The 27908-nt window shown below is 35.6% G+C and overlaps 1 protein-coding gene across 3 annotated transcripts in view; it reads right to left on the bottom strand.

Annotated features, from left to right (window-relative positions):
• The window catches only part of CSMD3 (CUB and Sushi multiple domains 3), a 1252643-nt gene that overhangs the window by 871977 nt on the left and 352758 nt on the right, over positions 1–27908 (bottom strand). For all 3 annotated transcript variants that reach the window (XM_049632997.1, XM_049632998.1, XM_049632999.1), the window contains exon 5: positions 3159–3366. In XM_049632997.1, coding sequence (XP_049488954.1) covers positions 3159–3366 — 208 coding nt within the window. The remainder of the gene's footprint in view (positions 1–3158; positions 3367–27908) is intronic.

The raw sequence follows: 27908 nt of genomic DNA, 5'->3' as shown, positions 1-27908 counted from the left end.
GGGTTGGCTTAGTCTATGTCACCAAAGTCAAACACAGATGCCTCACTGCCTACATTTCAGGAAAAAATTTAATGAACGGTAGCCAATGGCAAGTCCCCAGTCCCTCAATGAGGGACCTGAAGTCAAAGGAACCATTTGTAATTTTAATGAAAAGAATGTGAATATCTCCCTTTCAGCATTACTTTACATTTCTCTTTTGAATTCTACTATGAATTAAAAATATTATATGAACAATGCATTAGAAGAACCAATGTAATACCACCTGAAATATAATTTTTCATTTTGATGACCATATCTTAAAAAGATATGAGAAAATTAAAGGATTTAAGGGAATTAGAGGGCTAGGATTAGATTTAAAATTTTATTTTAATTATTCACAGATCATTTTACACATCAATTCCATAACTACTATAATTAAAAGGAAAACTGTTTTACGATGCTGAAGTGGCTATACACAATAATAATTTACTGACAATATGCATCTTTAAGCTGGCATCTATAGAAATACAATACAGTTTGGGCATTTGTATCATTTTATTGCGAATTGCTCAATGACCTTGTGGAGTCATATTATATATGTAATCAGGATTTTAACAAGTCTACCTAAACATTTACTGTAACACTAATTTTAAAAGATAGTAAAACATTAAATTTCTAAGTTACTGTTTCCTTCCTGAGGAAGAAGGAATTAAGTAGCCCAGTGTCATTTAATTAGGAAATTCAGAGAAGAGCAATTTGTGCATCTGATGCTATTATTGGACAAGCTACATTGTTCTAGAAACTCAGAAACATACAAATAGATGTTCATACAGAAGCATACAAACCATTACTAAGAACACACGATCTGTAAAGATAGTGACTACATGAACATAAACGGGGATATTATGATCCCCACAGTAAATGCCTTTGTTCTAGAGCTTAGTGGTAACTAAGAAACAGGTACTACAAAACATTATTTCCTAATTTCCTTCATTATATCTAGTAATCAAATGCATTTGGAGTTTAAAACCTTAGATTTTTCATGGGATCACTTGCATACCAAAAGATGGTATCATTATTGGAAAATTCATAGCATTTTCATCCACCTGAATAGGACTCCAATATGTATTATGCTAGAAGGAGTCATTTCTAAAACAAGTGTTTTTGAATTCTCTAATTTTCAACCAGGATTCTGCTGAGTTTCAATGACCTGGGCATGAAGTTATCCTGGGAAGAGTTAAAGTTATATTACCCTGAGAGTTCACAGCCTGAGGGTAGAGGAAAACACAAGCAAATACAAAGCAAAGTAGGTATAGCTAGTGTGTTACTTTTGTCTTATCTTCAAAGGAATGTGTAAGATGACAGACAGGTGGTACTTTTGCCAAAGCCCAGATGGCTATAAATACACTTGTTTTATTTTTAAACATTTACTTAGTGTCCTTTCAGCATCAATATCGTTTCCTCTTTCTTCACATTTCCCTCCTCTTGCCTGTGTGATACCTCATTCCCAGATGTCTTCCTGCCCCTCTAAATGCACTTCCACAGTGTATTTGCTGGATAATCCCCCTAAACTTGGGCCTTTCATGCTGTTAGTGCTCAGACTCAGTCCTGGTTCCTTCTCATCTCATTCCGACCTATCTCTAGCTATCCCATGTTATCGATGTTGATTGGTTCAATTACCTTAGAGATCAACTACATACCATTTATGCTTCTATGCAGAACACCTGAATCATACCGTCAGACACAGTTGTCTGTTAGATGACAATTTATACTTATATAATAATTTATATTTACATATGTTGTATATATAACAATTCTTAATATTCATACCCTTCCCACTCCAAATTTGACCTTCCTTCAACAATTTCAAATCACTGAATATCGCGACCTTCTCTACCAATTCGTGCGAGTCAGAAAATGATGTTTTCTTTAAACATCACCTTCTTTACCACTCCTCAATCCACTAGAGTCCTCTTCATTATGCCTCCTTAGATATCCCTTAACTTATTCCACTTCTTTATTTCCATCAATACCATTCTAATGCAGACTACCATGCTTTTTTTCTTGGATTACAGCGATCACCTCTTAAATGAGCTTCCAGCTAACTAAGACCCACTTCAAATCAATCTTTGCACTTAGTAAGAAAAATCATTTGAAATTTCAAACCTCTTCACATAATTGTTTTTGACAAAACACTTTAATAAATTCCCTTCGTTCTTATCAAATCCTTTACTTGGTATAAAAGGCCCCTCCAGGTCTCATGTTTACCTATTACCTCACTATACCAATCGTATCATTCCTCGCTTAATTACTGATTCATAATCTACTTTATACTTTGCTCATATCAGTGTATCATTTTTTAACTGTATAATGAAACACTTTCTTCTAAAAATATTACATTTTAAAATCATGTTCTGAAAATTACAGTTTTCATGAGACTATGGCTTGAAGTCTATAAAAAAAGAGACCATACTAACCCAGATAATAATTAATTTTTTGCCTTCAGATGACAGATTAAGAAAAAGATCTATCTACAAAAACAAAGGCAAATTATTTCCAAGACTATACAGTTAACTGGAAAGGAATCACCAACTATGGACTGGCATGGTAAAAATATAACTTGAGTTCACTTTAGGAACAACTTTTCTTTCCTTATGCATGTTGTGATAAAGCCACATTACTTTTATTTTTTTTAAATGTTTTCTTTTTTATTTTTGAGACAGAGACAGAGGATGAGCAGGGGAGGGGCAGAGAGAGAGGGAGACACAGAATCCAAAGCGGGCTCCAGGCTCTGAGCTGTCAGCACAGAGCCCTACACGGGGCTCGAACCCATGGACTGTGAGATCATGACCTGAGCTGAAGTCGGTCGTCGCTCAACCAACTGAGCCACCCAGGTGCCCAAGTCACATTACTTTTAATTGATAATGAATATTACGACCCATTGAATGAATTAATGAATTGATAATAATGGAGAGCTCCATCTTTCAGAATTCCAATTTATTTAATATATTAGTACCCTTATATTCAAAAGTATCCCTCAGCTCTGACAGTTGCCCCTTCATAATTTTTCTGTAACTATAAGTTCTTTTTAAAAAACAAAACCTTTAAAGACCCATTACACAGCTGTTCTTTGCCTCAGGCGATGGCATCAATGTTAGGTTAGAACAGAAACTACTTACCATATTGTAGGTGGCTCAGAACCTTCTATTTCTAAGTAATCATACTTTTCTTCCATTTGGAAATCCGTAAATATGAGTGAAATTGTGTCCCCAGGCTCTGCTACAATGGTCCAAGTGCAATCAGCATTGTTATGATACTCGTTAGGAAAACTAGGGCTTGAAATGATGCCACTGGATCCTCTCATTGTTCCTCCACATGCGTCTTCAGCTGTGAAAATAAGAACAAGATGTTCAGTTATAAGTCATTAAGGGAAATGCAATTAAAGCAATTCCGTTAACATTTTTGGATAAATATAGCAGTCCAAATATTGTGACACCAAGTGCATACTGTACTAGTAGAGATTAAATAAAATGAGAAGTCCATGAAAACATTTTCAGCACATACATAAATATAAACCCTGTCTTGACAATGTTATAACCATTAGTTGAAATAGCAATGAAAGCAAGTCAAAAATCTACAGTGCTAGTAGATCTCAGGATAAGACCAAGATTTTATTTTCATTGATTAGGTGATGAATAAAACAAAAGCAACATCATTCTTAAGGTTTGTCATGCAAAATCTTTAATCACTTTGGACAGGTTTATGGTAGGGCTGAGCTTTGTTTTTATTTTTTTAATGTAGGTACATACAAAATAAAGAAACAATTTAAGAGAGAATATAATTTTTGCCGGTGGCATGTTTGAAAGCTATTGAAAGTGTGAAATTAAACGTTAAATAAAAATACATCACAGGGGTGCCTGACTGGTTCAGTCAATTGGGCATCTGACTCTTGATCTAGGCTCAGGTAATGAACTCACAATTCACGTGTTCGAGACTCACATCAGGACCTGTGCTAACAGCAGGAGCCTGCTTGAGATTGGTCCTCTTTCCCTCTCTCTCTGCCCCTCCCCTGCTTGTACTTGCAGGCATTTGCTCTCACTTGCTCTTTTAAAATAAATAATTAAATGGACACTTGTTAAATAATACATCATATATCCAGGAAACTTTAGAGAGAAATAATATAGTAACTAAAATCTTTGATAACGTATTCCCTGTAACTCCACTAAATAATGTAAACCTATTTTGCTATGTATTTATATATGTATATACAATACTATAAATAAATTTTCTACTAACTTTGTGTTGGGACCTAAAGTCCCCATTTCTCAGAGGTCATAGGTTCTCCCCAAGTCTACTTTTGGCCAGTGGTGTATTCTAACAGAGGGGTTACATGACCATCTGTGTTTAGTGTGAGATATATAAGGTAAACTTCCTTGTTTTACAACAGTGTTTAGGACATTCAAATTAACAGGTTATTAGTTTCTTGTTCAATAAATTGTCTCAAGATTTTTGTTGCTTTCTTGAGTCACTCAGAAAATTCCATCAATTCAAATCAAATGTTGGGAGAAAAACTCTGGCTCTATCATGACGAGATCTATGATGTAATACTCCATAACTTTAATAAATAGAGATGGGCATCATCCTATTCAACCTCTCAATGGTCTAGGAATAGCAAAATGCTTTGGTACTAGGGACAACATTAGTATTACACTGTATGCATCAAATAACATTAGGTTCTTTCTGACACTATCCATTTAACCCCGTAATTCAAAGCATAAGTACATTGCTCTTAAAAGATATTTAATTTTTATCACCCACTACTGTAAAACTTATATTTATTTTTATTGCATGACCTTTCTCTTAAATATGTTGGGTAATTGGAATGAACTTGTCATCCTGTCTAGACTATGAAACACATTACTACACTTTTCTTCCCCGAACACGCAGTATTTTCCCTCAAAACCTTTACTTTAACCTCTGGTAAACATATCCTGCACTCCCCTAGCCCTGACCTCAAATTACTTCTAATCTTTGTCTTCCCTGGACCAATACCAGTATTGAGTAGTACTTTGGAAATAAAATGTTACACTATCGTATGTTTGTAGTATAACTAGTACACAACCTATTCAAACCATAGTTCTGTGAGATGCTTGTTTCCCCGTCTCTAGATACAATATTAGACAAACATAGAACATTGTAGTCGACATTCAGATGAAAGAAAAAAATCTTTTTTCATTCAAAAATCTCAGTTCATTGATTAATATGTCTAGTCCTACCTACATGAAAAATAACTGACTTCATTGGATTAAGACTCTTGGCTCTCCCTAGCTTGGGTTTATGGCAGATGGGGCAGAGGTAAGGCAGAGGTGTGGTCTCTTCTTTCTTATTTTTCCCTCTGAGCATTTTTGTTCATCCACCCCTACACACTGAGCATTCTGTGGTTCCTCCTAGTTTGGAGTAGAAGGGATTAGGGGACATGAATCTTTTTATTTGCCTGACACTGATTTGGTACCATTTGCAGGGGCTTTGGCAGATGATAAAAGAAAGATGCTCATGAGTCTTTTCACGGGATCCTCAGAGGTGTCCCAATCAGTTCCCTTGTTGTGGGGGAATGTGTCTGTCTGGCTGCCTACATTTCTCACTTATACCATGGGTATAGAATAATAGACTTCAATCTCTTTCCAACTATGAATGCTTATCCTTCCAGGTGGGGCTCTTGGGCAGGATTTAAGACAATTCGAGACCAGAACTCCAGCACAAAAACACTTCATTTGGTCCAATGAAAACATACCTCATTTATTCATCCTCTGTGGAAATGCAGTTTCTCCCCAACTGCAGCCTTATGGCTTTATAATCGACATTTAAGTATTTCAACCATGGTTTAATAATAATACACTGTGTCCCCAAAACTACAGGGCATACAAATCGATTTCTCTGCATGGTTTCCTTGAAGTTCTTCAACGGAGCCTCACAGAAGAGAGAAATCAACCCAAACTCCTGATACATGAGATGGAGCACAACTTGTAAAATAGCTCTTCCTTGGGAAATTTTTATTTTACAGCAAAATAATTTCAACTCCAAAGTATGAGTGCCTTGCACTTGAAAACAAGGTGGGAACTCAGATCTTCCAGCATTGAAACCAATGCTCTTACCAATTCTTGTATCAAGTTCTTTGTTCAGTACTTCTGTTTGATCTCTTTATTACTACAGAGACTAACAGAGCATCAGTATGTGACAAAATTGTGAAATAGGTAGGTTGCTTTTAGTACACGTTAGATATACAATAGTTAGCCCTATCTGAACGTTATAACCCTTATATTGTAATTTGGCCTAGATTTAATACAATACTTATAAAAGCCAATACATTTTCTATAATCATAAACTGTTACAGCAGAATGCATTACCTAACCCAAAATTTTTATTTTATAACGGAGCTAGAACAATTGAAAGGCAGCATTAGAATAAGTTATGAAACCCTTAAATCCAGTGCTATGCTTTCTCTGCTAAGTAATATTGCCTGGTCACTGGTCAAAGTGAGTTGGTCCTTGAGTTCCTTCAGCATCATTCTGTCTTGGCCACCACATTCGCCTGTTTGATTTGTGTTGTCTGCAACATCTTCTGTCCAACAATTCACAGAAAGGGCAGGATTCACAAAGTTTGTTCAAGAGAACCATTTCTTAACAGACTCCAGACACACATGGGATCATATTGGTTATTTTTACAAACTTTCTGCGGGTTTTAAAGTCAATTCATTTGGTCATATGTTCAAGAAACATCCATTGAGATCTATAAGGTACAAAGTGGAACTGTGTTAGTCTCTCAGGCTACAGTGATGATCAAAAGTTAGGGTAACCTCTGCCCCATGGAGCATTCTGACAATTAGAGTGTGAGGTTCTAAACAAATGAAAACAAACACTTAAAATTACATTTCTGCCAGGCCAGGGAAGAAGGAGCATTTAGTACTGATGTCATATATTTGGGCTTTGAACTAGTTAGGGCATTCAGGAACAGATTCTCTGAGGAAGTGATGCTAGATTAGAAACCCAAAGGGTGAACAGCAGTCATCAACTAGATGATAAACAGAATGAAAAGTGTTCTCAGCGGGTGCACTGACACTTCCACTGGAGGAAATGGGCATTCTCCAAACAGAAAGGAAATCCGTGTGCTGTTGCCAAGACAGTGAGGGGCTCGGTTAGGGTTGGAAGGGCAAATAGGGGCTAGACGTGGTAGAACCTTTCTGACAACCTTATGGAGTTTCTCCAGAGAAATGGAAAGTTACTGATGGGTTTTCAGCAGAGATGACATGATTGGATTTGGGTGTTGAAAATATTCTGACAGCTCTTTGGAGATGACAGAGGGGAAAATAGAGGATCACATTAGGGGGCTGAATCACAAGTTCGGGCAATTTTTTCCATGCTTTATTGCTTTCAAAAAGATAAACAATCTCTTCTTTTTCAGTGTCTTAGCATATTTTTATCTCAGTATCTTCAAAAGATTAGTTAGATCTTTGGAGGTACATAAGAATAAATAGCATCATGATAAAATAAATTGGAATACTCCTCTTAGGCCTGTTTGTAACAACAATATTTTTTCACCTAAATAGTAAAGCAATGTGATTAAATATCTTAGACTTCTCTTGTAGTTAACTAGAAGTTATGTTGGCTTCAAAATGTAATTGCTTATTATTTAAAGAATATAGAGGATAATAATAAGCTTGGTGGTTACTCTGCTCTTGTTCTAAGAAAGGTGTATAGGTTATAAGATTTAAAGTACGCTACTTTAAAAACTACATGCATGTATACATAAGCTGGATGATGGAGAGTTGTATGTTAAGAAGCTCTCAGAATCAATCTATTGTACAACAGGAAGAAAACAACCAATTCAGCCAATATAATCACTGAGCACAATGTGGTCTTTTAAGAAAAAGCACTCTAAAAAATAATCTTTTTGACTTAGGACTTATTCCAATTGTCTGGGGAAAATGCTATCAACTCTCTCTTAAGTTCTTAATGTACTCAAATCTATTGATAAAAATTATGACATTTAAAATCAAATTCTATTAAAATTAATTTTCCTTGTTTATAATCTTATGAAGCTATCATCAAATAACTTCCACTCCTGAATTTTAAAATAACTGAATTTATGTAAACTTAGTAAACAATCTCTTTAATCTCTTACCTGTAGAGCAGGGAGAAAAGTCCCAAATAAAATCAAAATTCATTGTATTGAAGTATAAATATTAAGAAAAAAGTTCAATATTTTTCTAAGAATTAAATTATTTGCTTTTAATTTCTATGACACTCATTGAGATACTGAAAATACCAGAGCTTGTTTGGGGTTTGAGTATGAGACCATACATTTCATTTAAATCTTGCAAATTGGAACGGCTCCAAACCATGACAGTTAAAAAAAAAAAAAAAAAAAAAAGGATAAAAAACTAAAAAACAAAAACAAAAAACACTTAAAACAGTTTTCTGTAGCACATCTTTTCAGATATTGATCTCATACTGTGCTCAGCCCTGCTATTGGCTTCTTCTGAAATACCTTAGGGATGGGGTACAGGGGTGATAGGAAATAGACTTGTTTATCAATAAAGAGAAATTAACTGTAAATTGTAGAAAATGTGTACACTTGAATTCCAGATGCTAAGCATTCAATCCAATACCAGACTATATCATGGGAAAGCTTTTGCAACTCTCCCTTGCTAAATCTCAATCTTCCATTAGTAGTCAAGTAAAACTGACATCTATGTGGGGATTCTTGTTTCTTTGAAGACAGACATCACTGTTGTACCTCTTGACAAACTATTTCAATAACATTAACAAATTATCCATTGTATTACATATGCAGAGCAACCATTTCATTTCTATACCTCTCCCTGTTTGCATTTCATGGTTCAGCCTTATGCATCTTTGTACTTAAGGAGAAACACTTTTCTCATAGGGAAGAAAACTGAGCAACAGAGTAGTTAAATTGTACATCTTCTAGAACGGTGGTTTTATGTTTTTCAAGGCACAACACATAATGCTGTTCCATGTTTTAAGGAAAAGAGAAGTAGATTTTTGATGATTATAGAGAAAATCAAAGGGTTGTTATCAGTTTCATTTCTCAGTCCGGTTCCTTCAGCTGCTTTTATACCAAAATAGATAAAATTAAATTCATCAGAGATGTATAACAACTTGAAGAAAAGCCTTCATCGTTCATCCAGATGAACACCTCACAGAAAGGGAAAGAAAGCTAAGCATAATGGCATTCAACATTGAGGGTTTATTCCTAAGTACCTTAAATACTCAAATATGCTTTGGAGAAAGTATCTTGCCTTGATTTACCTTCTTAATTTATCTTCTTAAGAGACATGTTTGGAAATAAGAGGGTAAGGTAACGAACACACTAAATAATTAATATGTGGATTTTTTAAATATTCAGCTTAAAATTTCCAAGAAATAAAAAAAGCATTCATTCAATGATTATTTAAATTATTTAAAGACTTGGGGGAAAGAAATCTTTAAATCAAGACAGAGCCATGACAAGAGTGCATGAGTGGCTCAATCAGTTAAGCGTCTGACTTTAGCTCAGGTCATGATCTCCCAGTCCATGAGTTCAAGCCCCGCATTGGGCTCTGTGCTGACAGCTCAGAGCCTGGAGCCTGCTTTAGATTCTGTCTCCCTCTCTGTCTGCCCCTTACCCATGTTCTCTCGTTCCCTCTCTCTCCCTCTCTCTCTCTCTCTCAAAAATAAATAAACATTAATTTTTTTTAAAAGAGGGAGCCATGGCATAACAGGGAGCAAATTTACATGCTTTTCTAAAAAAAAAAATAAAAACTGAGAAATATAACTTTTTAACATTGCACCAGGGCCATACAGAATTGTGATTTCCAGAAAGGAGAGGAGTGAAGGTAAGAGTCCTATAACTGCCTGGCTTTCTATCTAGAAGCACTTTCAGGACCAGAGACCAGGACTATAAGTAGAACATGATGTTCAGGAAGCATGATGTTCCCATAGTAGCAAGACAGGATTCCAGAGAGAGAGCTCTGCAGAAAAGAACTCACAAAACCTGCAACGTAATGACTTGGGTATTTGCTAAATACAAGCAAATATACACGTAAAGGGTGAAATTCCATAGGGACTGGCAAAGAGAGACCAAGGATCTTTGTGCTGAATGGCTCCAAGAGAACACACAGGCTTGAATAGTTGGCAAATCCCTCCAGGTAGGGTGGAGAGTCCTTTTTAAATAACCAGAGTATTCAGTAGAAATTTCAGAAGGAAGGAACTTCATTAGAGATGCTAAACTATCCCTAAAGTTTACTCTAAAACTGCCCTAAGGAATTTTAAAAATAAACTTCAAAAGACACTAACTGAACCAAATGTAACTTCATTTTGTATCAGGAGAAAACTCAACATTCTTTAAACGATGATAACTAAATCCAGACACTCAATAACTTAAAAGTTACAACGTTCAACATCTAGTAAAAAATAAGTAGCCACCTCAAGAAGCAGCAAAATATGACTCCTTACTAAAAGAACTATTATTCAATAGAAACTGAACAAAAATGATCAAGATGATGGAATTATAACTATTTTCTTCTATTTAAAGCAAGGGTTGGCAAACTACATCTCAGGCTATATCTGGCCTGTACCCTGTTTTTGTATTGCCTAAGAGCCAAGCATCATTTTCATAATTTTAAGGAATTATAAAAACAGGTGAAAAACAAACTAGAATCAAAGATAAATGTATGATAGAGACCATATGTACCAGGCAAAGACTAAAATTTTCATGATATAGCCCTTTACAGAAAAAAATGAACACAGTGAATGTAGTGAGGAAGGAAGGTAAGATATATAGTATAACCAAATAAAACCTTAAGAGACAAAATATGCATTATTATAAATGAAAATAATTGTTCAATGGGCCTTATAGCAGGTATAAATGATACTGAATTTCCAAAAGGTAGTGGAGCAGAGAGCAAGCACAGAAAACTATTTGAAGATATAATGGCCAAAAAATAAATTCCAAACGTGGTGAAAACTAAAAACCACTGATAAAAGAGGCAAAGGTGTTTTTTGGCATTCTGGTGTGGCAGAGACAACTACCTAAGCACCAAAACTTTTGTTCCACTTTCACATGTGCTGTTGTAACTGGAGTGGAGGCAGCTGCTCAACCAGGGCAAATTTTCCTGTGCTCCTTTAGCTAGGCTCGGCGATGTAACTGTGTTATGTTGAATAGACATCAGCTACCACTGCAAGCTTTGCCTATAAAAACCTCCCACAAGATCATATGCATTGTTTTTTTCTCCTTATGTTATCTGGATATTGTGCCCCATGTGACCTTAGAGGCCACATGTTGATAAGAGACTTTTCCCCCACATAGATATTTGAAATCTCTGTCTCCCTCTAATCTGTAAACTCTATAAAGATATGGATGGTACTTATTTTAGTTCACATTATACCTATATTATTAAAAAAAATCTACATAGAATAGATGTTTATTTGCATGTACTGAATTAAGTATGAAACGGGTAAATGAGGAAAATATAATTATTTGAACTGATCATAAAATTATATTTGATCTGAGTAGAATAAAAAGAGAATACAAGGAATATATCACTGTTTCAAAGTAGTGGAATAGTATGGTTATTGGAGCAAAAGTCAAAATTAAGTGGAAAAATGAGAGGAATTGCCAAATAAAATTTAAGAACAAGATATATGTTTCTCAAATTTCACATATGAGTGAAATTATGTGATGTCTGTCTTTCTCTCTTTCACTTAGTATACCCTCCAGTTCCATTCACATTATTGCAAATGGCAAGATTTGATTTTTTTCGTCACTGAGTAGTATTAGTATTCCACTGTGTGTGTGTGTGTGTGTGTGTGTGTGTGTATGCACACATACCACATCATCTTTATCCACTCATCAGTTGGTGGACATTTGGGCTCTTTCCATAATTTGGCTATTGTTGATAGTGCTGCTATAAACATTGGGGTGCACATGCTTCTTCAAATCAACACTCCTGTATCCTTTGGATAAATTCCTAGTTGTGCAATTGCTGGGTCACAGCAATCTTCTAGGGTAATAGAAGATCATGGGGAAGGGAAGGAAAAATAAAATAAAAATAGAGAAGGAGGCAAACCATAAAAGACTCAAACACAGAGAACAAACAGCGTTGATGGGGATGGGAAAAATGGGTGATGGCCATTAAGGGGGGTCCTTGTTGGGATGAGCACTGGGTGTTGTATGTAAGTGATGAATCACTGGATTCTACCCCTGAAGCCAAGACTATACTGTATGTTAACTAACTTGAGAACGAATGAATGAATGAGAACAAGATGTATGTTGCATGGCAAAAGCTTCATAATTGAAAGACCTTAACTGGAAAGTGCTTATTGCTATTCAGCACCCACAAGGTAGAAGTGAGTTATGTTTTAGATTTTTCTGCATATTTAAATTCAATAAAATGTAACTTTATTATTTGCTGAATTATATATATATATGTGTGTGTGTGTATGTATATATGTACATATATATGTGTGTGTATATATATATATATATATATATATATATATACATATATGTATTTGTTCAATATTTATTTTCAGAAAGAGAGTGTATGAGCAGGGGACAGGCAGAGAGAGAGGGAGAGACAGAATCTTAAGCAGGCTCTGTACTGATAGCCCTGATGCAGGGTTTGAACTCACAAACTGTAGGATCAAGATCTGAGCCAATACGAAGAGCTGTACACTTAACCAAATGAGCCACCCAGGTGCCCCCCTTTTTTTAAAAATTTTGTAAATATTATTTGCTGAATTATAAATGTGGCATATTCAAGACAATTGCCAGACAAAATATATCACATAATGTGTGAATTTAGCAAGATCACTAATATACAGGCATTAACATAAATATTTCAGCACTGAACAATTACACGCTGGAATTTTAAAAATATTATTTCTGATAGGACAAAATTTCAAATATTTAGAAACAAAACTAATAAAGCAAGAAAAATACAAATCAATGTTAGTACATATTCTATGCTTTCAGACTGGCAATCTAAAAATTTTGGTACTCCTCAGATTAATCTATGGTTTTACTGAAATCCCAATGAAAATTTTGGTGTGTATGTATGCATGTATTTAAATTGACAAGCTGATTTTTTAATTTATCTAGAATTGCAAAAAAAGCTAGGCATAATTAAGACAATCGTGAAGGGGAAAATAAAGCTTATTAAGACTTATCATACAGCTACACTAATCAAAACAATTAGGAATTAAAAGTAAATACAGGCCAGTCAACTAATGGAACAGAATAAAGAGAGAGTAGTTTAGTATTATAATGTATCAATGTCTCTAAAAATAAACTACTACTACATTCAAGAATATAATCAATCTCACAAAGAAGAACACGGGTTGAAGAGTGCATACAGTAAGATTCAATTTTCTCAAGTTGAAAATAGGTAAAATCAATGTGTGTGCTAGAATCAGAAGAATATTCACTTTCAGGGAAGGACAGGATAGTGACTGGGAGGGAGTGTTAGTGTTCCAGAGATTTTTGACTTTCTGGTAATATCCTGTTCTTGACCCGGGTGATAGTAACAAGGCTGTATTGCTATGTGAAAATTCACGAAGCTATACCCTTGTGAATTATGACTTGTCTGTATACATGCTTTATTTTAATTAAAAGCATTATGAAGTCAAAGGGAAAATAACTCAAAAGCACACATCTCTGTCCAAGTTGGTAAATATATCATGGGGTATCCCCTCAATCTCTAAGAGACTGGTCAAATCTGGCCCACCTCTTCCTAAATCCCCTGAGATGGTGATGCAGACATTCATGATTGGCTTGGTCAGCAGTTCTCAAAGGTTAGCATGAATGAGCCCCATCTCATGGGCTTGAAACATTGACCGCTGGGTCCCAGAGGATTTGATTCAGTCGGTGTAGGGAAGAGCTCAGAAATTTGTAGTTTGAGAACTACTGTTTCAGGGAAAAGGCAGACACCATCACAGTTCCTCTCTTTTATAAAATCCCTGGCCTGTTTACACCATTGTTTTCATCTTCATCGCACTCCTTGAGTCCCCACACGCGTTAATGCTTTTTACTCTCAGAAGGCAACTGCTAATGCTACTCCATTTTCAAAAGTGAGTAGTATATTTAGGGTATTAATTCCCTCCAAATTTCCCAAGTTCTATCAACTTTGTTTAAACATAAACTAAATGTTAGAAACATGTGAGGAACATTTTAAAATGCCTATTATTCATCCTTTACCCCCAAATTCTTGTTTAATTGATTGACAATGGAGTAAATGCCAAGATTCTTAATTAATCGGTTAATAATGACGCCAGTGTAGGGCAATTTTTTTCTTGTTAGGTCCCTAGGGGATTCTAATGCCTAACTAGAATCAAGAATACTGGACTAGTTCTCCTGCAAAATATTGAATCCATTCACTTGGGTACTTGACCCCATCTTCTGCCTAATGCCAGGTCCTCACTCCACCTGGGATCACTTAAGCTGATAAATCTGTCTCCAGCACCATCCCACACGCCCAAATACAAGTGAAGCCAACACCCCTACCCCCAAAGTGCAAGTCACAGTGAATTGTTTTTCCCCCCTTTTTTTAGAGTAAATTTTTCTTTAACCATCTTTTCCTGACAGTCAATTTCCCCTCTTCCCTTTTCAAATTCCTCAGAAAATTTAGCTTTGTTTAATGCCTCTACTTACTTACCTTCTAGTCATCCTTTAATTGACTGCAATCTTGTTTTTCTGCACACTCTATTGAAACCCTTTTCCTAACTTCACCATTGATCTCCTAAAGAACACATACATGTTCAATATGTTTTAAGGGGCCTCTCTGTGGCATGATTATTAACTCATTCCTTTTGAAAACTCTCCTTTGTTTTGGCTTCTTTTTGAAATACTTTTCTGATTACACTTGTACCTATCTATTTCTCTTTTTCCTTATTTTTTTAAATATTTAATTTTGAGAGAGAGAGAGAAGAGGAGAGAGGAAGACAGAGGACCCAATGCAGGCTCTACGTTGACAGCAGAGGACCTGATCAGGGTCTCAAACTCACAAATCACAAGATCACGACCTGAGCCAAAGTTGGACACTTAACTGCACAAGCCACCCAAGCATCCCTGTAACCACTTCTTATCCATCATCCCACTGCCTCCTCTTCCCCTGCCAGTTATTTTCATAACAGGCTGCTACTGCTCTTTTTATAATCTATACTTTCTCCCAAGATGACAATATCTATTCTATTTCAACTATCCTCCAGATACACTGTCAATTCTGCAATCTAGGTCATTGAGCTCAATCTTTTTCAACATCCATTCAACGGTTGAAGGGAAATCTTTAATATTAATAAAACATATTAACTGGTTTTGGTAGCAATTACTCTTTCTAAAATCTTTGTTTATTTCATCATTATTGATTACATAAATTTCAGTAGGAGGGGTTACTGATTCTCATCTGGAGGCGGAGCTCTTAGAAACTGTAGGAGTTTAAAGCAGTGGTTGAGGCTAGTAAAACAGAAGAAAGTTATTCAGATACAAGAAACCTTTGCATCCAAATTCTGATTAGAAATGTTGTTAAGAAGAAACAATATTATGATGTTTATTGCTCTTGTTTCCTCAGCAAGACTGCATATCACCGGCACCCAGGATTTTAGGATAGTGCCTTCAAGCTAAAGGCTGTCTAATGGGAATTGGGCCAAAGGGCCTTAAGTCACATCCAAGGCTGGTCCTTAAAAATATCCTTTGACCTCCTCCCAGCATAGGAATGACATAGACCACAACTTAAAACCTATGTTCTTTTCTTATCCTTTATATTACTTTCTACAGGGAAGCCTAGAATACCTTTTAAAAATGGAAATCAGATGTCATACATACTCCCCTGTTTGAAACTTTTTAACGGTTTTCCATGAATTTGGAATAACATCAATGTCCTTACCATGGCCTTGAACAATCTTAATTCACAAACCTCTCAAGATAACAATAACCACAGCTGGCAATAACTATAAGATCAATAGGGGTCACCACACCTCTGATGGATATTGCATGGGTGACAAATAAATATATATTGAACAACCATGAACATTTGTTTAGTATTGCAACATGGTCCTACTGTAAATTCACCCCACTGCAACTCATTTTGTCAAATGGATTTTTACAGAAAATTCCAGAAATAAAGAATTCTCATTTTCAGATTTAAATTTGATATATCTTTGAGGGGCTTTGGGGTGGCTCAGTTGGTGAAGGGTCTGTTGGTTTTGGTTCAGATCATCATTTCAAGGTTCGTGAGTTCCAGCCCCATGTCAGATTCTGGCAGCACAGAGCCTACTTGGGATTCTCTCTCCCTTTCTCTCTACATCCCCCAAATCAATAAACAATTAAATAAATAAATTTGATGTACTTTTGAGATGCTTTCTCTCTGTTCTACCTCGTAGGCCTGAAAACTAAAAAGTCATTTATGACCTGTGTTTATTGTTATAAATCTCATACAGTGTTTTACCCAATCCAAAATTAAGAACTTGAGCCCAGTTTACTTGAAAATGGAAAATTGTAAATTTGAGCGACTCTGTAAATTTATTTTATGATGATAGGCTCATTTAAACAGTAAGAATGTGACTCTGTATAGACAGAAACAATGTATATTTTTCTCATCATTGTATTTTCAGTGCTTAGAAATAGGCTTGATAATCAATGGGTGGCCAAAATCTCTTAAATGATATGGAAGAGAATGGTTTTGGAGGATATCACTGACTATAAGTGGACTTTGAATGATTTCTTGTAAAATTAGAGTATTTCCCCCTCTAATTAAAGCTTATTGACCCCTTGATTTTATCATTCAGGGGTAGATGTAAATCATTTTATTAAGAGACACTTTAACTTTGTCTAACACTAAGAATAATAACCAGTCATTAAACTAGAATATGTGTATTCCACAAATCTTCCCTGATGGGAAATGAGTTCTTTTAATATAAGAAACAGGTTTAATATGAGTAACAGTAGCTATATATTAGTCTTCATTTTCTTTTTGCCAATAAGTATGCCATTAACTTTAAATCTGTATACAAATATTTGTCTATTTCTATGTTTTTGGTGGGTTTACTTATTTATGCTCCATCGTTTCTCAATGTTCAATCTCCATCCTAACTTCAATTCCTCTTTCTTATCTTACCCTATTAAAATGTATTTTCAAGTTTCCTCTGTGGCTCAGTTAAGTGTCCGACTTAGGCTCACATCATGATCTCGTGGTCCATGAGTTCGAGCCCCACATCAGGCTCTGTGAGGACGGCTCAGAGCCTGGAGCCTACTTCGGATTCTGTGACTTCCTCGATCTCTGCCTCCCACCCCCACTCACTCACTCTCTCTCCCTCTCTCTCAAAAATAAATAAATATAAAAACATATAAAAATGTATTGTCTACAGGAAAGCCAGAAGTATTTTTTTAATTAAAATTTAATTATGTTATTGACACTCCTGTTTGGGACACTGTAATAGCCTTTCTTTGAATTTGAAATAAAACTAGTGTCCTTACCATGACCTTAAATGATATTAATTCATAAACTTCTCAGTAAACTCAAGCCATACTGCTCATTTTTCATTTTCTTTAATTTAACAGAGCTCCTTCCAACTTTAGGACTTTAACTATTCTCTAGGCTGGTAGCTTCTTCCTCAAGATCTCTGGAGGCTGACTTTATGACTGCATTCAAACCAATGAGGTCTTCCTTGACTAATGCAATGACTTTATCAGCTAAAATAGTCCCCTATCAGTCTCTGTCACATCACTTGTTATATTTTCTTTATTTAGTTTATCACTATTCAGTATTTTTATTGTTTTCTCATTTATTTCTAGAGTATTAATGTCATGTGACCTTCACTACATTACTAACTAGTTCATGAGTCACAGCCTTATCCCAAGTATAAAACACAGCTGGCTTATGTTAGACACCTATATTATATATATATATATATATATACATACATATACATATATATATATATACACACACACACACACATATATATATATATGTGTGTGTGTGTGTGTGTGTGTGTGTGTGTGTGTGTGTGTGTATGCCCATGAAATGTCTTGGAAAATTATTTGATAGGCAGTATTATGTTGAGCTTAAAACTGGGTACCCTAGGATCACAGAGACCCAGGAATAAATGTGATGCTAATGAATTGTGTGACCTAAATTAATTTCTGTGAGTTTCTTATCTAAGTTGGTGTGTTATTTGTAAAATTATCATTATTTTGATAGGGCATGTCTGTTGGCCTAAATATTCCCAGCAGTCTCTCAGTAGCATGTTTTCTGTTTTCTTTATCAGTATCCTGAAGTTTTATTTTTGTGGATGAAGAGAAGGTTCTGGCAAGGTGATGGCAAAATTGACTTGTTACTCCCTCTGGCAAAATTGCCATAGCGGGGGGTGGATAAACCATTCACAGGCTCACATATCTCATTCCACTCTTACCATTTCTGTTAAATGACAGGTTCACTGCTACTGTTTGTTTCTAATTTTCTGCTACAAGAGAATAGTAAGAATAGAATAGAAAGAAAAAAAGTAGCAAATCCTTGTCCATGAGAAACCCTGTGAAAAGGCAAATTATGAGAGCACTTTTAGTATAATTGGAAGAGTTCTGCAGAGCCTAATTGCTTAATATAGGCTGTCTCTCAATCTGCTCCTGAATTTACTATGTTTTAAATATTAGTTTGCTTTGCAATCTATTTCTAGTCAGTGAAATTCAGAAGAAAGTAGATATTTAATAAAACATAAACTAGATAGTTTTGGTTAAAAATGGATAGTAGTGGGGCACCGGAGTGGCTTAGTCAGTTGAGCCACTGAGTTCAGCTTAGGTCATGATCTCCACGTTTGTGGGTTCAAGCCCCACACTGGGCTCTCTGCTGTCAGCACAGAGCCTGCTTTGGTTCCTCTCTCTCCGTCATTGTCTGCCCCTCCTCCAATTGTGCACGTTCTCTCTCTCAAAAATAAATAAACATTTAAAAAAAATGGGTAGTATTCATTTTGCACACAAAGGCATTGTTCTAAGCCTTTAAAATAGATCATCAAATTTACACAGTAATACCTCTTATGAAGAGAATAGAGGGGCTCCTGGGTGGCTCAGTCAGTTAAGCATCCGACTTCACCTCAAGTCGTGATCTCACAGTCCATGAGTTCGAGCCCCACGCCGGGCTCTGTGCTGACAGCTTGCGGCCTGGAGCCTGCTTCAGATTCTGTGTCTCCCTCTCTCTGACCCTCCCCCATTCATGCTCTGTCTCTATCTCAAAAATAAACACTAAAAAAAAAAAAAGAAAAAGAAACTGTTTAAAGAAAATAGAAAAAAATAAAATTATTTGTATTTTACAGGAGAGGAAATTGAGGCAGAGAAAGGTCTGTAACTTGCCCTTGATCACACAGCTGTTAAGTGGCAGAGCCATTTCAAACGAAGCCTTCTAAGAGGACAGCTTTACCACTCTATACACTGCAGTGTGATATGAAGAACCAGTGAGAAAAAGTGAAGCGTAGAATACACCAGCATACACAATGATGGAGGTGACACGGGGAGCTGGAAGGAGATGCCCAAAAGAGGAGAGGAAACCAAACCAATCTAAAGACAAAGTAAACTAGGATCGCTTGTTTTGTTTTGTTTTTACTTTTTCTAGAAAGTCCCTCCTGAGGCCAAAACACACATGATGGATGAATATGTTTATGGAAAATTTCTATCTCAATCTCTCATCCTCTAAATTTGAAAAAAGAATCAATAGAAAAATTAGTTAAACATACACTACAAAATTTCATATTGCGTAAACAACTGGCATGTAGAATGCACATTACATTTCAGATTTATTTTATTACTAAATCATAGTCACAGGATTATAATGATTTATGAAAAAAATGATCATTGTAACACTTCTATAGTATTTTTCAGTTACTACTCTGGATTATTTTTTCAAAAATGTGAACGTAGGGGCACCTGGGTGGCTCAGCCCTTCTAGTAACTGGCTCTTGATTTCGGCTCAGGTCATGATCTCACTGTTCATGGGATCCAGTCCTGCATCAGGCTCTGCGCTCACAGTGTGGAGTCTGATTGAGATTCTCTCTCTCCCTCTCCCTCTGCACGCCCCCCTCCCCAAGTAGGGTGCACGTTCTCTCTCAAAAATAAATAAATAAACTTAAAAAAGAATGTGAACTTAAAGACGACATTTAAACTTTAATCATTTCAATAATTCAGATACGAAATTTATATTTGTCACACATACAGGAAGTTTTGGTAATGGTATTTAAATGCACAATTGAGGTGTTAGTCTAAAATCACAAATATTTGTGTGCATATATATGTGTATATACTCACACACACATATACACACACACACACATCCCTAAAGTGTCTAAGAAAATTAGGTTATTACGAATCCATCTGCAAACTACTTCAAGTATAAATATTTTTTGAAGTCTTTAATGAAATTATGCGATATACAGAATGCTCTTGTGCAAAGTCATGATTATAGTATAGCAATGTTGACAAAATTTTACACACTGCAATATTTCCACTTAATTAACAACTATAGACTTCCAATTTGCATCAAGAAATTCATTCTTACCTAAGTTAAGTGAACTGAATAACTCTGGTCCATAACAATATTTTTCTTTGTTTTATTATTTATTATAAATGGAATGAGTATTACACAAATACTTTCTTACAAGAATACACATTTTTGTATGTCAAATGCACATTCAGTGCAACAATGCTGAGGGTGTATTTTCTTTAGGTTGGTTAAATGTAATTGTTACTTCTTATTCTATTTTTTTCTCTCCTTTTATTTTATTTTTTTAATGATGTAGTCCACAATTATCTATTAAGTTAAATGGAATTACATTGAAATTTATGGAGACCGTTATTGTGCAATTCTTGTTGACCATTTCCTTTTAGCTGTAGTACAAGTTCCTTTTTCAAAATTAAGTGTTTTTTATGTACGTGTGAATGTGTTGATCAAAATTAGATTTTCATCTGGTTAATTTTAAAACTCAAAGAAGAAATAAAATGAAAATCCCAATCCCTCTCATTAATGACTTATGTTACAGATAAAAGTAAACAGTATTTTCATTTATTCAATAAATAATTTGAATACCGATCTTGTATAAGGTGTTATTGTAAGAAATATGTATCAGATTCTAATACAACAAAAGTTGCTATAGCACAAAAGTATTCTTTGAAATCAGAGCCCTCAGCGGTAAATTTTTAGCCACATATTGTTCATCCAAAACCTTGCCACCTACTACTTATCTGGGTCACCTTTTCATGATGTCAGTTACCATGTGGTTAGGGAATACAAAATAATTTTTATAGAGTCCAAAGCCAATTATAACTGGGAAGGTAAGTCCAAAGCCAAATGTAAATGAGTTTTTGGATACTCTGTTCTTTTGGATAATTTCTCTCTTGGCATGATAAATGAAAACTTGGCTGCACAGTCATACAAGGGGTGAAGAAGGGTATGGGACACCCACATTTACATGCAGGGCCCCAGGAACAGCAAAGCTTAAGATTTTCTAAATGGTTAATTTTAGCATCCATCCAAATGTCAGTGAGCCAGTTAGTGAGGTGAAGCTGCACTTTAAATGATGTCCAAGGGCTTTTTTATACAGTGTTAACATTTGCATAAAACCAGCTTTTTTGTGCCTTATGTTTCCAAATCAATTTAGCTTTGTGTGCTAATATTTTACTAGAGCCCTGGAGATAAAGAAGCATGCAGGTCAGCCATGTGTGCTGCTAAATCCCCAAAGGAAACCTCCACTAAAAACCAAAAGATTGACACCAGACAAGATTAGCAAAAGAATTAGTCATGCACAATCAACTGTGTTAAATACTGGGGGAAGGAAAAAAAAAAAAAGAAGAAGCATCTGCTTCTCTTGTCCTTCAGGAAAATGTGTGGAGTGTTAATGCTTCCAGCGCATATGATTATGTGCTTTAGAGTATACCATTGTTTTCTAGGAAGATGTATGTGTTAGAACCAACTACCATGGCTATTTCAAATGCTACTGATGAGAATAGGCAAGTAAAAGCTTCAGTGAATGCCCTGTGCTATTTAAATCCCAGACTTAGCTGGACCCAGAGACCTTCTACCCAAGGAATATAATAACACTTCAGTCTTTCTCAGTCTAGAGCTGAAGATGCTGGGGCTCTAACCTCAGAAATGCTATACAATGGCTGAAAATTTCCAAACCAACAAACCAATGACCAAAAAATATACAACAAGTAAATCCTTTCTCTAAAGGGCTTACTATCTAAACCTGGTGATTAAAAAATAGGAAAAAATCCTACCAAATAGCTAAAGATCGTTAAAGTTCAAATTTGGGGAAAAATGGGGATATGTTCACAGTACTTTCATTGTTTTAATATGCTACATTTTAAGATATCAAATGAAGAATCATAACTAAAATAGAAAGCTTTTAAAATAAATATTTATTCAAATGTTTTTCATAACATCTAATCATATTTCACATCTAAATTATTTGGGGGCATTGTTTTATTGTTACTGTAAGGAAATGAACCAAAAAGATAGAAAAAAATTAATGTATAAAAAGATGTATTATGGGCTTCTGGGTGGCTCAGTTGGTTAAACATCCAACTTAAGCTCAGGTCATGATCTTGAAGTTTGTGAGTTCGAGCCCCCTTTCCAGCTCTGTGCTGACAGCGTGGAGCCTGGAGCCTACTTCAGATTCTGTCTCCCTCTCTCTCTTCCCCTCCCCTGCTCACGCTCTGTCTGTCTGTCTCTCTCTCTCTCAAAAATAAACAAACATAAAAAAAAATTTAAAAAAGGGAATTATACAGTTTTTTTTATATTTAGTCCATCTCTTTCCCTTAATAGTTTCACATTAAAAAATAAATAAATCATTTTAGCTGAAATGCTTTAGCCAATTATGTGGTTTCTTCTGAAGACATCACCTTTCTACCCGAAGTCTACAGGGACATAGCTAATTGTTAGGTACATTGGAATTAGTAGTTTCACTGGTGGGGCATATAGGTACTATGCAAGCCCTCTATTAGACACTTGTTTAATTAAGCCTTATTCACAGGCCTGTGAAGATGAGGAAATTAGCTCAGAGAGGTTAATAAATGTATCGCCCATTACATGGCTAATAAGTACAGCATGTGGATTTTGAAAAAAGTGTTAACAACGTGTGCCTTGCTAAATGATACCTTCCACAAAAGATGACATCTGTATGACTATGTTATTTTACATGGCAAAAGAGAATTAAAGTTGCAGATTCAATTAATGTTGCTAATCAGTTGACTTTGAAATGATGAGGTGATCATTTTTCTAGAGGGAGAGAAATTGGAAAAATGCTTGAATTCACACAAACACACACACACACACACACACACCTGTAAGAAATATAATAATGTATATGTTTCAAAATATATAAAGTACATATATACTAGCAAATATAAACAAATATAGAAAGTTTATACTAAAAGATTATAAAACAAGAACCGATATGGATGTGATTAATACATGCAATTTTGATGACAGAATAGATCTGAGACAGAATGTTAAATGGCAACATACATTAACCAAGAAAGTAGAAAGGACAAAAGGAGGAGAAAATACAACTTTTCAACATTGTTGTTCATATTGCTATCAGCTGATCAACTTAGGCATTCTTATCTTCCATAAGAAACAGCAGAGGAGTTTACTGAAAAGTTTACTTTTCAGACTTCAGTCTTTCCACACCTTTCCTCCACACTTTCTTCCTCCTCCCAATCAACAGAGCAAGGGTGTCTACCATCAGTACAAGTGAGTCCCACTTTTTTCCTTGCTCCTAAAAAAACTTCTTTCCCCCTTGTCTCCTTCACAAATCTGATAACTCTTCACTTGGCTTTCACCATAATCTCAGTCATTATTTCCCTTAAGAATTCTTTTAAGACTTCTCTAGCGCAGGTAACTCTTTCTACCTTGTTGTTTATCTAGCCTTGTAGCACTATGCTATAGTAATATATTTATTTTTCTGTGTCTTTAGGAAACTGTAGACTTTTTGAGGGCACGGCTGTGCCTTATCTCTCAATTCTCTTTCAAACAGCAGAGATCCTTGCTCCTGGCAAGTGTTCAATTAATATTTGCGGAAAGGACATGATTGAATGAGGAATGATTCACAAATTAAAAATTGAAGCTCCAAAACATGTCAATAACCACCTCCAGTCCACTTGGAGGTATCTCACAAACATCCCAACCTTGACATCAATAAATGAAGTCATAATTTCCTTCCATATGCACCAGTTTTTATCATGTACTCATTGATTCAAGCCACCATTCGGGCATGAAACAGCATTTATGGAGTACCAACTGTGTGCCAGGCAGTCTTTGATGGGCTTTGAGCCACTAGCACTACCACCTACTCTGTTGCCCAAACAGGAACCTTCTTTATTTCCTTTTTCCTCTCTCTTCATTCCCTCATCTCTAAATCACCAGCAAGTCCTGTTCATGCATCTCCAATAAATCCTGAATATGACAACTTCTAAACATCTCCAGGTTCAGCACTTAGATCCAGGCTGTCATTAGGATCTTCCTCCTAACCTGTCTCTTCACTTAAATTCTAACTTTATTTAATCTATAGCCCATGCAGCAGCAAAACTGATATTATAAAAGTATAAATCAGAACATGTTGCTCTCCTTCTACAATGCTTCAATGGTGTTGATTACATTGAGGCCGAAATCAGAATTCTTTCCTGTAAATCCTGGAAAGCTGCACGGCTTGGTCTTCCAACTGTGCCTTTCCTACTGCTGTTAACCCCAAACCAACTACTTTGGTATTTCATTTCATCAACTACTCCAACCTAGTTCTTGCTTCAAGTCATTGTACTGACTTTCCTTATGCCTAGAATATTCTTTATTCCACTCCACACTGAGAAATTTCTCTATCATCTTTTGCAGTTCAGTTTAAGTATCACCTGCTGAGAGGTCTATTCTGACCATTTTATCTGAAATAGAGGTCCACTATTTATTTCAGCCCCGTTTCTTTCTTTCATAACCTATACTACAATTTGCAATTTGCATAAATATGTGGGCTTATTGTTTTGTTTTGTTTTTCTGTCCTGCCCCATGGAGGACCTAAATATGTTGAGTTTTCCTGGTGAATATTCAGTTCCTAGCAGAGGGCTTGGTACTTAATACAAGTTTAATAATATTTGAATGAGGTAATGATGAATGAAAGAGAAAGTACAGAGGGAGGGGTAGAAGGGAACGTAGGTAGGCAAGATGCAATGCAGAATTACAGCCTAACTTAACTATTAAGTTAACTCTTAAAATACGTGACAACAGTTTTTTCCCCTACTGTAGATAAGATTCAAAACTAGCTCATTGTATAACAGAATTTACATTTAAAACATAGAGCTGGAGAAAAAAAAAAACATAGAGCTGGAAAACAAAATCTGCCTGTAGAAATTTTACTCTATCAATCAATGACCTCAGCAATCTAATTTTTTAATGTACTAAATTCTATAAATCATTATAAGTAAAAATCGTTAAAATTATATGAAAGAGGAAGAACTGGATGTATTGGTTTAAATCATTAATAAATCACACATATAATTAAAATGCATTTCCAAATATAAAAAGATAATGTTTAAAAACATAAAAAAATAGTTAATATATGCTAAGAAGCTTCATTATTTAAATTCTGAACATATTTCAATATATAAACTAATTCCAATAACTTTACAATGTCAAGAACAATTTCAAAATACTGCTCTCATTGTCTATTTTTCTTACTTTGAAATTCATCCATAGCTACATTTTGAATGTTTCAAGTACTGTGTGGCACTAAGTGAATACAGTTCCTGAGGCATAGTGTAAAAGTCATCGAAATGGGATAATTTTTATGTCAAATTGGGTGATATGATATTTTATCAAATCTCAAAATGATGTTTGCTCAAAATACTCTGTTTACTGAAACATTTAAACACATTTGAGGGAGTCATTGGTCTGTCACTAGACTGTCTTCCATTTGGAATCAGCTGAAGTTTCATGTTTTCTTAGTAATGATAACGGCGGATGAACCATTGCATACAAAAATGATATTAAAATGCATAATGAAGATTGATTTTCACATACACAGAATTCAGTTTTACACATATTTTTATATTTGTCTTTTCATACTGTAAGCATAAACTTGGGAACCAGAAATCCAATGATTACAACTCAATAGGATTAACATGTCTTTTCTCTGGAGGATTACTACCACCCTTTGGGGAGTGAGGGGCACCAGAGTGGGACATAGGATAGAAGGTCTGTAAAGGATAGCTTAGCGCAATTTTTTTCAGGCTTCAGGGAAATAGTCCCTGTTTTACTTCAGAGCTCCAAGCAATAAGGAACAGACCTAGCCAGAAGGCTTAAGAGCACGTCAGTCAGCCTTGCATACTGATCAGAAAGAAAGATGAAAGGGAAGTCTAGCCCACCTTATTAATATAGGTGACAAATAGTAGACTTGTGATGAATTCCCATTCACTGAACAAATATGTATTAGCACCTGCTAAGACCCGGCACTGTGTTAGATTTAACAGGATCGAAAGATGAATGGAGTATTATAGTCTCAATAAGTTTGATGTCAGTAGGAAATTAAAAATCTCACGGAAAGGGGCTGCTGGGAGGCTCAGTCGGTTAAGCTTCTGACTGCGGCTCAGGTCATGATCTCACTGTTTGTGGGTTCCAGCCCTGGAACTGGGCCCTGGTCCTCAGAGCCTGGAGCCTGCTTCAGATTCTGTGTCTCCCTCTCTCTCTCTCTGCTCCTCCCCTGTTCATTCTCTCTCTCTCTCTCTCTCTCTCTCTCTCTCTCTCTCAAAAATAAATAAACATTAAAAAATCTCATGTAAAGAACACAGGACACTTTGGCAATACTGAGGTGTGGTAGCTATCCCTAATAAGCTTCATGGAGATGTATACACATGTATAACATTTAAGGGTTACTTATAACATTAGTTTAAAAAAGAACAGGAAGGAAGAGTGAAGGACATTTCATGCTGTAAAGGTAAGAAGAAAGAAAGGACAGTAAAAACAGAAGGATCTGAGTGGGGAAGTCCAACCTATAATTAGACATTAAAATTGCACATTGGCCTTGTTTTTCATCTGTGCTGAAGAGATGTCTGAGGGATGACTCTCACCATATGATAGAACCTGAAACCTGGTACTGGGACATGAATTTGTTCTCTCAGAGATGGAAAGATGGATGCATCCAGTACTTTTATAGAGAACTTTTAGTTCATACATGCTTTGACTTTATATTATGAAATTTTAACTTCTTAATAAATATGTAATAGCAATATGAGTATAATTAGTACTATTATCATACTATCCCTACCAATATTATTAAAATAACCATTATGGGTAAGATAGAAGCTTACATGCAGTGAACACTTTGTGGCATGCACTGTACTTAAGTGCTTTGTATGCATCATAATTGTATTCCTACAAGGGAAGTGACATAAGATTAATCTGCACACAATAGTGATAGATCAAGGAGAGAAGTAGCTAGGACAAATTAGTAAAGTCTTCACAAAATGAGTAGGAGTTTGCCAAACAGAAAAGAGAGACTTTTCCAAAGAGAGAGCAAATGGGAACTCCCAAGAATATATAAGACATAACCTGGAAACAGAAGAAGCCTAGTGTGGCTGTACATTGGGAGTAGGGATGGGAACATATATGTAATGTAGTTGAGAAGCATACTGCATCCAAATTAGCAAGTTATAAGCCTTAGTTAAGAAATGTGAGGTTTGGGGCACCTGGCTGGCCCAGTCAGTAGCATATGCAACTCTTGATCTCAGGGTTGTAGTTCAAGTCCCACTTTGGGCATGGAGCCTACCTAGAAAGAGAAAAGAAAAGAAAAGAAAAGAAAAGAAAAGAAAAGAAAAGAAAAGAAAAGAAAAGAAAAGAAAAGAAAAGA

Source organism: Panthera uncia, chromosome F2, assembly GCF_023721935.1.
Source record: "Panthera uncia isolate 11264 chromosome F2, Puncia_PCG_1.0, whole genome shotgun sequence".
NCBI lineage: Eukaryota > Metazoa > Chordata > Mammalia > Carnivora > Felidae > Panthera > Panthera uncia.
The sequence above is the reverse complement of the archived record's forward strand: the minus strand, read 5'-3'. Positions and strand labels throughout refer to the sequence as shown.